The 12,284-nt window shown below is 46.6% G+C and overlaps 1 protein-coding gene across 1 annotated transcript in view; it reads left to right on the top strand.

Moving 5' to 3' along the window:
• Nucleotides 1-12,016, top strand: part of C6QH4orf50 (chromosome 6q C4orf50 homolog) — a 191,629-nt gene extending 179,613 nt beyond the window's left edge. The window contains exon 11 of the mRNA XM_069630223.1: nt 11,795-12,016. Within this exon, the coding sequence (XP_069486324.1) occupies nt 11,795-12,016 (222 nt within the window). The remainder of the gene's footprint in view (nt 1-11,794) is intronic.
• The last annotated feature ends 268 nt before the right edge of the window (nt 12,017-12,284 follow it).

The raw sequence follows: 12,284 nt of genomic DNA, 5'->3' as shown, positions 1-12,284 counted from the left end.
GTAATCTCCTGTTATCACGATTCTTTAATGGAAGGTCACCCTGGTATGGCCAAGACCTCAGAAAAGATCAAGCGCTACTTCTGGTGGCCGTCTTGGAAAAAAGATATCAGAGACTTTATAATGTCCTGTGAAGTATGCGCCCAAAACAAGAGTCAAAAGGAAAGACCAGCAGGCCTCTTACGCCCTATTGACATCCCACCTCGCCCTTGGCATACGCTTTCTATGGACTTCATCACCGATCTACCTCCATGCTCCGGATACAATATGATTCTAGTAATCGTGGACTTATTCTCCAAGATGGCGCATTTCATTCCGCTCAAAGGCTTGCCAACAGCAGCAACTCTGGCCCGAGAATTTCTCGAAAACATCGTCCGACTACACGGTTTTCCTTCGGTTCTAATTTCGGATCGAGGTAGTCAATTTATTTCTCATTTTTGGCGAAGTTGCTGTCGGTCGGCTCAAATTGATGTGAGACTATCGACCAGTCACCACCCTCAGACCGACGGACAAACCGAGAGGACCAATCAAACTCTGGAACAGTATTTACGCTGCATGCTGCAACAAACTGAAAAAACTTGGAAAGACATCCTTTGGATAGTCGAATATGCCTACAATAACTCTGTCCATTCGGGAACTGGGAAAACACAGTTTTTTCTTTTGTACGGCAGTCACCCTCGAACCTCGGAGTTGGATCCCCTCCAAGATCTTGAAACACCAGCAGTAGACTACCTGCATTCTACAATCACCCAAGCCTTTAAGGAAGCTGTTTCTCACCTTCAAAGGGCTAAAGAACAATACAAGAAAGGAGCAGATCAATATCGGAAGGAAGCCCCTCAATATCAAGTAGGGGACCAAGTCTGGTTATCCACCAAATATCTACCTCTAAAAGGGCCACGCACATTCAACCCAAGATACCTTGGTCCCTATTCCATCACTACCATAGTAAACCCAGTAGCGGTCAAGTTGGACTTGCCCCCTCACATGAAGATACATCCGGTCTTCCACGTCTCTCTATTAAAACCCGTGCAACCTCAAACCCGACTAACTAAATCTCCAAAACCCATCCTAGTTGATGGAGAACTCGAGTTTGAAGTCAAAAGCATTCTGGACTCCAAGATCTCCAAATCTAAACTATTTTACCTAATTGACTGGAAAGGCTACGGCCCCCAAGAGAGATCCTGGGAACCTGCTGAATATGTCCACGCTCCTCACCTAATCAAAAGATTTCACCGAACATTTCCTGACAAGCCAAAACCCCCGGAGAAGCCCGGTTTGGGAGGGGCCTTGAGGGGGGTACTGTCATGATCTCTGCTTCCAAAAGGTCAGGGTTTTCCCAACTCCCTTGGAAGCAGATCCATAACCCAGGTTCCGAGGGCCAACAAGTCCCAATTGGGACCTTTTGGACCCAGTCCTGGCGCCAGTGGCACCAGGCTCATAAATATGCCCAGTCCCAGCGCTGGAAGCGCCGGGCTCATAATGCTTGGGTGGACTTACCTGCAGCAGACCATGCTGCTTACTTGCCTGCCAGCTGAGCCTCTGATCCTCTTCTGTTTGGAACTACTTTTCCTGTTGGGTGGGGCAGGAGCCACTCCCTAGATTCAGAACACTGGAACTCTTCTGGAAAGCAGGCACTCTTTTCTTACCTAGGCGTGGCTGTGGAAGGAGACACCTAAGCACTACAGGAGGCTATTTAAACCACACCCGGTGGACGAATCTTGCTTTGCATTATTCTGCATCCTCTGCAGCAGAACGCTCATCGTGTCTCCTGCATCTGATCCTGGGCCTAAGGAAAAAGGCTTACCATCCTGAATCCAGTCTTCAGCAACACCTATAAAGACAAGAAAGAACAGGTTAGCATTACGGTCTTCAGTGACAGCTCTTCACTTACCTGGTCCATCGGCTGTCACCAACGCCTCGCGCTGCATTCCGGCATCTGAAAAACAAAGGCTTACCTACTCTTCGTGCGCTCCGGAGGTCTTCACACTGCATTCCGGCATCTGAAAGACAAAAGCTTACCAACTCTTTGCACGCTCAGGAGGCCTTCGGCGCTGCACCCTGCATCTGAAAGACAAAACAAGGTGCGTTTAAAGACATTGGGGAACTTTAATACTCACGTGCCATTACTCCTTTCCACATCAACCCCAGTGGGTATTCCGGCACCCTGCAGCCGCTCCGAACTCGTACCTGCAAAATAAAAGACAGTTAGAGCACATCATGAAGCAGGCAACAAGCGCTTACTTACGTGCTTCCAGGCGCTTCTATTCATCACACGGACTCCATCTTCAACTCACTTCAGCCCGTCATCCGCCATCGCCGGAACCTGCAAAACAAGAGACATCATTACTAAAGACTTTAAAGACAATAGAATTACTCGAAACTTACCGTTCGTGCAGTAAACGACGGACAGCAGTCCTCTGAAGTCAAGAGGCCTGCGCTACCGATCCAGTGAAGAAACTGGTTACAGCACCCTGCCCCGAGGCAGATGGAGAGCTCGGCATTCACTTACCTAAGACATCTTACTCTTGAAGTCAGGCATACAGTGCACAGAGGTCCAGCCCAAAGAGCCAACCGGGTGCTACACATCACCTTTGAAGATACGGTAGTCGCCCAGTCAAGACCGGCGCCTCTGCGAGAATCAGGTGAGCTTTACAGTAATAGCAGTAGGACAACAGACTGGTGATGGGGGGTCCTCTCTATTTCTGAAAATCAACCTTCCTTGCAGTTTAAGGTGGTATTCCACACTGGAAGGAAACACCCTGAAATTCTTTACCAATCCACAATCAGAAACTCCCACTCCTATAGTCCAGAAAGATGTGAAATCAGCTCAGAGCCTGGCTGATATTCAGCAAATTGGAGAGCAGTTGTTCATCCCTGTTCAGTTAAATGATGGGAAGGACTCTGTTCTCGCTCGAGTGTGCGTAAACAATGGTAAGAGCTTCATCAGCGAAGCCATGTTTCGCCAACTCCCAAAAGATCCAGCCATTCCCATATTCAAACTGATAGACAAATGGGAAATGGACCTGGAAGCACCCAATTCCAAACATCTCCTGCCAAGCAGGTGCATGCTCAAAATCTCCATTGGCAACAAGAGCATAGTCCACAATTGTTGGGTCGTGCGAGACGTCCCTGCCGCCTTTTACTTAGGCAGTGACATTCTCAATCGCTTTGCCATTAGTTTGGACCTAATAAACTTCAAAGCTTGGTCCCGATTAGCGGATAATCCCATGGGCTTTGATGATCCAGAAAAAGCATTTAGGTCAGCTCAATTGCTACCTTAATCAGTTGAAATTCAGATTAAAGAGGAAGTCACCATCCCAGAAAGGACCCAACAATTCTCCCTGGAAGTGAAAGCTAAAAGAGGACAACATTTGAAAAACCCTGATGCTTACATACATCTAAATGCTTCTCTGCAACTGCAAGGGTTAGGGGTAAACCCAACTCCATTAGTCAACATAGAACATGACACCATTCCAATAGAGGTGGATAACAGCGACTTAAAGAGTATTACTCTAGCCGCAGGCACCATTATTGGAATGGCGGTTTATGACCGACATTTTTCCATAGATTTAGGTAATGAACTGTTGGGGCCAATCCCCAAGGACTGCTTTGACAGTGACAGTGAGGACAATACAACACCAGACAGGATTTTTACCCGGCATGGGGGGAACTTCCTGGTGTACACTTCTTGCCCTTATGGTAAGGAAGATGTGACTTGTGACTTCAGGAGGGATGAGGTGATTTTCCAGGTCCATGAGGGCTGCCTTTCCCACCTGAAGCCTCCAGTCCAAATCAGCACTCTGACCATGGACTTCTCCACCCAGCTGGAGGAGGCCGCTGAGCTAGCCAAACCAGAAGTCTTTCCAGGCTTCAGGCAGATGGTGGAAGAGAGAGTCAACCTAGCTGATGCCTGTGTGACTCTGGAACAAAAGCAAAAGTTGAAACAAGTTTCCTTGGATTTCCAAGACCTCTTTGCGGTAGACTCATATGACTGTGGTCGCACCGACATTCACACAACAACAATCCCCACGGACCCTGGCATGACTCCTGTGTTTGTGAAGCAATATCGCTTGCCTCTCGCATCAATGGAGTCCCTTACTGAAATAATTAAGAACCTTGAGTCCCGGGGAATAATCCGTCCAGTCCACATCACCTTCAATAATCCGGTGCTGGGAATATTGAAGCCAAACGGCCAGTGGAGACTCTGCGCCGACCTCAGGGAGCTCAACAAACGGGTCCATACTTCCCGATGGGCTCTTCCCTACATTGACCAAGGGCTGGCCCAGATTCAGGGGTCACAGGTATTCACTGCAATAGACCTGACCAATGGATACTGGACCGTGCCTGTCAGCAGGGAGGACCAATACAAGCTGGCTTTTACCTTTGGGGGCCAGCAGTACACATGGACCCGGGCTCCCTTCGGATACCTCAACTCCTTTCAGAAAGCACAGTGGTGTAGAACCCGTGTTAATTTCTTGGGGCATGAGATTACTCCTCAGGGTCTCTGTCCCCAGGAAAAGAAAGTGGAAGCACTTCAGAAACTGAAAGACCCCGCAACTCTGTGGGAACTAAGGAGCCTCCTTGGACTGACTAATTACAGCAGAAAGTTCATTGAGGGCTACGCAGAGATCACCAGACCCCTGATCCATCTCCTCAAGGGGGGGGTCAAGTGGGAATGGGGTCCAGAACAATCCGAGGCAGTAAGACAACTCAAAAGAAGCCTCTCACAAGCGCCTTGCCTAGCTTACCCTGTCAGAAACAAGTAGTTCTTCCTGGAGACGGGGTTCTCTAATACGTGCTTGACGGCAGTATTATACCAAAAGCATGACAAGGTCAATAAAGTAATCTCCTATGCGAGCAAAACTTTATCCTCTGTGGAGGAAAAATTCAACGATTGTGAGAAGGCACTCCTGGCGACGGTGTGGGCATTGAAGAATTACCGCCCGTTTATCCAGGGGGAACACATCATAGTGGAGACTCCACACCAGCCTCTGCAATATCTCCAAAGTGACAGAATCCGGGCCAGAAATATGAGTAATTCCCGAATTACTTCCTGGATTCAATCAATGCAAGGCTTTCCTGTGGAGGTCAGATATGGCCAAAACAAGAAGAGTCCCCTCGCGCAAGGTCAGGCTGAATTGCATGATTGTGCCAGAGAAAACTATCTCGAGGACGAAAGTCTAAAAATAAAGGACAACATGGAGGCATACCTTAATTCCCCCCACAAAGTCTTTGAAGAAGACAAGTGTGAGGGAATGCCCACTGTATATGTGGATGGATGCTCTTACCATGTTGACAACGACGTGGAGAAAGAACTGGTGGCCGGCGTAGGGAACGCATGGGTGAATGAGTCCCCAGAACCCTCCGCTGGATACAAAATTGGCCCCGAAGTAGTCAGGTGGCAGAATTGATGGCTGTGCATCAGGCCATCCTGGCTGCTGTCCAGCATCAACTCCACGAACTGGTCATAATCACAGATTCGGATTATGCACGGAACGGGTTCGTGGAGCACCTGGTTAATTGGAAAACCAGAGGCATGTTATATGCTAACAACAAACCTTTGAAACATGGGAAGTTGATCCAAAACATTGATGATCTGGTCACCTCGAATGAGATGACCATCTATTGGAAAAAGATCAAGGGTCATTCCAAAGTAGAGGGACCAGACAAAACTGGAAATGACTTAGCTGATCAGCTGGCCAAAACCGGGGCCATCCAAGGGGATCCAATCGAAATAGATTCCCTGTTGGGGGAAATCCAGGTCACTGCTATCACTAGGTCCCAGACAAATGCTCACAACGACCTTTCAATTGCACAATGGAGTAGGAGACCCCTGATGCTGATTTGATTACCGCTCAGAAGGGGGATCCAATAATTGGTAAATTTTACCAGCACATTGAGGACCCTGAGAACTTTCCCCTGACGGATACCGACTACATTGGGAAAGAGGACCTAAGAGTGTTGATGAAATGTGCAAAAATGTTCCGAATCCAAGACGGTTTGCTGGTGAGGAAATCCAAAGCTGGCCACGATCAGTGGGTGGTTCCTACCTCATTCCGAAGCATGATGTTAAGTCACGCCCATGATGCTGCCACCGCCGGTCATAGGGGGTTTCACACAACATTGCAAATCTTAAGAGAGATTGCATACTGGCCACACATGGGGCAGGACCTCGACCAATACTTGAAGGGGTGTCTTGTGTGTGCACAATTTCAGCCATCATCCCTCACGCACCGTGCGCCTCTCCAAAAGATGGGGATGACACTGCCATGGTCAGATTTACAAATCGACTTTGTAGGCCCCGTGATTCGCTCTGCTAGGGGAATAAGTACATGTTGACTGTGACATACTTGTTTACCAAGTGGGTGGAATGTCTCCCAGCCCCAAATTGCAAGGCAGAAACTGCAGCTGCCCTGATGATTAACCACATCTTTTCCCGTTTTGGTCTACCTCAAAGGATTGAGTCAGACAGAGGTAGCCACTTCACCAGTGAAGTGATGACAAAGATGTGGGAGATACTGGGGGTCAAAAGGAAGTTGCATATTGCTTACCGGCCAGCTTCTTCTGGGGCAGTAGAGAGATATAACCGAACCATTGTGAGCATATTAAAGAAGGTTGTGGCAGATTCTGGGCCAAGTTGGGATATCCGATTACCTCTGGTCCTAATGGCCATCAGATCTACCCCTTCATCTGCAACCAAAATGTCGCCATTTGAGTTGATGACTGGGCGCAAGATGGTGCTTCCTCAGCATTTGCTCTACAGGACCCAAGAGCAGACACTGATAAATGCCTCCACAACTCATGAGTATGTGGAGAATATAAGGAAACACCTTCAACATGCTTTTGCTTATGCTCAGCGGAGTCTAGAAAGATCAGTTGACAGCATGAAGACCCACTATGACCTGAAAACTTCCAGGAAGGAATATCAGGTGGGGGACCGGGTCTATCTATACAATTTCCAAAGGAACCAGGCCAAACAGCGAACATTTTTGCCTACATGGAAGGGACCCTTTGAGATTATAGACAAAATCTCCCCTGTGGCCTACAAGATCCGCATCCCCAAAGGCGGTTTGGCAGAGGGGGAAGACAAGTGGGTCCACATTAACCAGTTGAAGTGTTGCCATCCCAGGCACACTCTGCAACAACTGGAGGAATCCTCTGGAATCCTAGAGGATACTGTCTCAGATTAATTCAGTTCTAAGTTAAAAGATCCTACATATCGCCTATCAAATTCTGAGTTTCTCAATGTGGGTGTTTTCGTTTTTGAATGCAAAAAGAAATGTGCATGTTCATATGTTTTGACTATAAATTTATATGCCACCCCACTATATCAATGGTGGGGGAGAAATGTCCATGAATAGGTATTGCCGCTCTTCCTTTGTCGTCCTAAGAGAAAGAAAACCTGGAGACGGGCCAAGGAGGACGATCCGGAGACCGGGAGCAGAGACGCAAGGGACCCAGTGTACCACCCAATGTTCCCATCAGGACCGGCGAGGAGAACGGATCGATCAGTACCGGATGGAGGAAAAGATGCTGAACTGTGCCATCTATTGGAAGAAGATGAGGAAACATCCCAGGTCTTGCGAGTCCCATCAGTGAAACAGAATGGCCATCGCAAGAGGGGGGCTTTTGGGATGTTTTTACCCATGCATCCGAGCCCTACCTCAAAAACTGTACAGTACTGACATGGAAAACATCATGATGGCCAGAGCTTCCCAGAAAATGCACAGGGAAATGCATGAAGAATAGGCTGCCACTCATTTTTGCCGATGTTATAGGCACAGAAGGGCACTGCCTAAAACCACCATTGGACTACCCACACAGTAGCCTGAAACCATTGGGAATGGCAATGCTGATTGCCAAAAGCAACCTAGAATTGTGGGGAATTCATTTTCTTAAATCCCAAAAATGGGTGCATTACCAGTACTCACCACTATCAGAAAGCCGGCGTTTTAAAACAACACCAGACTTTTTTTCTTTTTTTGTGTAAAACTGAATAAATGAACCCAAAGCAGGCCAAAGAAAGACTTACTGAGAGGTGGATACAATGTAAAGTTATATTCTGAAGTGACTTGAAGGTTTATAACAAGACTGGCTGAGCTGTGGATTTCAGCAGTTTAAGTAAATGTGGACTGAAAGACACTAAAAAATCTAAATGTTTAAAAGAAATGAGTGACCTACTTTTGAGTGTCACATAGGTTGCAATTGTTTTAATGTCATAGTTTTAAACGTAGAATCAGCATTCCAGCTGCATATGTAAAAATGGTTAATTTTATTTGAATGCAGAAAACTGGGTAATTAAAAGTGACATTAGCTGGGGCCTGGCTTAAGGAACTGAATTCTGCCCACCAGCTACCCCCGGCAGGAGATGAGACTTGCACAACAGCTGTGTTCCCAGGCCTAGGTGCCCTTTTGCTGCTCCCACCAAAAGGGATATGACACTTCCCTGATTGAATTATCTGGGCTCTGCAGGAAATTGAACAAAGCCCTGTCCTGACTCAGGCAAATGTTTTATTATGGGGCCGTAAAAGTGGCTTCCTCCTGGAAGGAAAGGGGAGGAGCACTGCCTGTGAGAGCAAGCTGTCTTGGCAGAACTGGAAAAACCATAAATTCAACCTTGTGCTGGGGGGAAACCACACCCCCGTAGCCAGAATATGGTTTTAGAAAAAGATGAATAACTCATAGTACGGACTTGTGAAAATTATTTAAATGATACCATAATTCTTGTGATTTTTCTGCCCACATTTTAAGAGGTTTTTAGAACCGGTGGCATGATCTGGGGGCAAGCTAGCAGTTAAGAGGGTATTACTTAAAATGTCTGCATGTGAAAAATCTGACACTTCATCACTTAATGTCCATACTCCTTGCGCACATGTGTGTAAATTTGGGGTAATGTCCGATATTACGAAACCAGTTAAAAAGTGCAAATGTTGCCATTTCTGAATGCAAGCTCCCAGGAAGAGCAGATTTGGACAGGATATACCTCCTGTGATATGTGATGGGTGCATGTAATTTTAAACAAATGTGTACCTGTGCAAATATGTCTTTTGGGTCAAAATATAGATTGTGTGCAATTTGACAGGGCTGGGTTCTCTGTACCATAAACAGACCTCATCATGATGACACTTCATTTCATTCCCCCAATCAAGGGGAAGAGGATGAAGTGGCCAATGACAAGTGGAGAGGGGTAGGGCGTAGGAAGCTAGCCTCTCCACCCATTTTCAAAACACATAAAAGCAGACAGTCAGGACAGATAGGGACATTCAATTCCATTTGCTGCAGAGCATGCTGCCGGACCATACCACATCCAGAGATCCAGACTTCAAATCCATCAATCTCCAGAGAAAGCTGTGCAGAAAGATCCAGAAGCAGTGCTGTACCCAGAGAGAGCAGAGCTGACCCAGACCACTGTTAGCAGAACCAGAGAGCTGACCCAGATCACTGTGAAGTGCAGAGACCAGACCAGAGTCCAGTCTAAAACCTGACCAGATCCGTGGCGAGGCCCATTTATTTCAAAAATATATTGTGAGTACCTAGCAGACTGTGCAGAACCAATCTCTTAGTTAAAATAATATAATTCAATCTATTTTAATCTAAGTAGAACTGCCTCCTAACTGTCACCTGTCATTTGTAAAGCTGTCACCTGTCATTTCTAGTTGCTAGCTGTCACTTGTCACTTTGAACTTTAAAATTTCAAATCCGAAAAATAACCTTCACAAAATCGCTCATATCTCTGTGACCGTTTGTCTTAGAGACTTGCAGTAACTTTCCTCTGAAAGCTGGGAATCTTGGCTTTTCAACAAACCTAGAACTTCATTCCTATTTCATACACTTTCACCGCAATCGTGAAAAACGCACTTGCGAATTTGCCGCGATTTGCAAATTTCTCCACGTGTGAAAACAGCAGTTCTTGCTTTCCTTGCTAAAAATTTGTTTGCCTCTTAAGAACCATCCCTGAATCATTGCTAGAGTGAGCCTGGACTAATATTAACTTGATACCACTCACCCTGAACCTCTAGTGGGAATTAAAAGCATTTTAGCATATTTTTCACTTCATTGCCAGCACATATAAAAGCATTTTGGGGCCTGTGTTTCAAACTTCTGTAGTCTAAGCTTGCTGGGGTGAACTGAAATACATTTGATTGCATTTCTGAGAACTGTGTGCTTTCCTTCCATTCCCTTGCATTGCATAAAAGGGGGAGGGGATTGCCAGAGAAAAGTGATTACATTGTTTTGTTGAAATCATATTGAGTATTTTCTGTATTGCATTTTCATTCAACATTACATCCATCTGAACTTATACAAAGCATTCTCTACCACCTTATTCTTCTGTTCCTATTCACAAGTGTGCTAGTGCCAGACTATCCATTATTGATTACTGCTCAGATTCAGTGTGATATTCAATTATTAAATTATTATAAAGTGTGATATATATATCTATTGTTTAAATTATCAAATAAACCTTTTAAACTTGCAAAACAGAACTACTGCTTGGCTCAGTGGGGTCAGGGGGATTCCAAGAGAGGGGTGTTATATAGGGGTAGTCATCCAGAATGCATGAACTGGACATAAAGATATATCAATAAGGGTTTCCATTCAGTATCCCAGACTAGGCATTGACTTAGCTGTAGTGTTGAATTTAATCCTCTTACAGCGTGGACACAGCCTAAAGGCGCTGTTCCCCCTGTCATATTTAGTTGTGATATGACAGCCAAGAGTACACCAGGGCATCTCAGAAGGGGGCGGGGGGGGAAACCTTCCTCCTGCCATGGGCAGCCAAATTATCTAACACAGGCTCCATGGATCCACCAAGAACCTTTGTTATCTCTGATGGTGGAGGCTTTGCATATTAATCAGAGTTAATTCAAACAGGCCATGGGGGTCTGGTTGCAGGATTAACAGAAGAGACAGGAAACCCCAACAACCTTTGATATGTACTGTGTCAACCTGAAGCTAGCTACCGCCTCTTAATATCAAGGGCAGTAAACTGTCATGACTGGGACTACTGTTTACAGTAGGCGTCCCGGCAGGGGGACCCCATTCAAAAGGTACAAGAATGTGGTTTGCAAAAGTCAGAAAGTCTAGTTTGGTTTGCAAAAGTCAGAAAGTCTGGTCTCGCCACAGCTTGAAGGGAGACCTGCCGAATTAATCAGGAACCACAGAGAGCTCATTTACCATAGAGACCCTTTGATCCACAACAGACAGGAAGATGGGTGGGATGTAGTGGATGGGATGCTTTCGCCACTTTACCTTTTCTGTTGCAAAGCACTCCGGTTATGACCTCTTACATACAGGAGATTGTTGGTGTGGACTCATTAAGGTAGGCTTAGCCTACACCAATCAATGTGGCCCATTTGGCTTTAAAAGAGTGTTGAGCCCCTCTTTTGGGCTTATCATCTGAAGACTTTGCATGGAGTAGCAAGAAGAACTCATCATTGGACCCTGGCTGAAGGTACAGTCTGCCTTACATCTTCCGTCAATGAAAGAAGGCCAGGACCCCCAAGAGGGAAGCATGATCCCTCCCCTAAACATCTCCCAGAGAACAGAGGCAGATACTGAATCCAGAGGACCCTCCAGTAGCTCAAGAACCATTACCCAGTCAGCACACAGTGTGCCCTGCTAGGCTCTGCAGCAAGCTTCCTAGGTGGAAAGTGCCAAAGAGTCTCTGAACCAAACCAAGGACAAAGCAGCTGCTGCAACACTCTCAACTTTTGGCCGTCCACCTTAAGGGACAACACAAGCCCAGTGAATAAGTTAGGAGTGCATCAACAAGCATCTACTGCCTTCCGCCTTAAAGGACATTTTCGAGCCAATCGAACCCCTCGAGCCCCTTGAGCTGCAACCGACTGGAACGTTGACTGTTGTTACTCCGCAGTCGCTAACACTGTCCGAGATGCCTCAAACGGTGCTTCAGACCCGCCAACCAGCACTGAGACAACGATTTCTGACCCCAAGCCGACGTGTAGGCCAGCCTGCAGCTGTCCGTCCAGCCACGCTCGCTGAACTGCCTGCCGCCTGATACCCACAGCTGTCTCCCATCTTGAACTCTGTCACAGAAGCTGCAAAGCTCCCTCAAAACGACTCTACACTGTCGAGCACCAAGAACTTCTACCAGCACAAGGTACATTGTGGTTCTGCCCCCTAGTCCTTCTCCAGGGCCCCTAGTGCCATTTTACGAACCATTGCTCTCTTTGTGCTGAAACCAAGTATCCTTGAACTACTGTGATTAATTACTTTACTGACTACCCTCCTGTCAGTATCCAGAGTGCATCCCTTTTCCTTCTTTG

This window comes from Ambystoma mexicanum, chromosome 6q, assembly GCF_040938575.1.
Source record: "Ambystoma mexicanum isolate Mex_15411 chromosome 6q, UKY_AmexF1_1, whole genome shotgun sequence".
Taxonomy (NCBI): Eukaryota; Metazoa; Chordata; class Amphibia; order Caudata; family Ambystomatidae; genus Ambystoma; species Ambystoma mexicanum.
The sequence above is the reverse complement of the archived record's forward strand: the minus strand, read 5'-3'. Positions and strand labels throughout refer to the sequence as shown.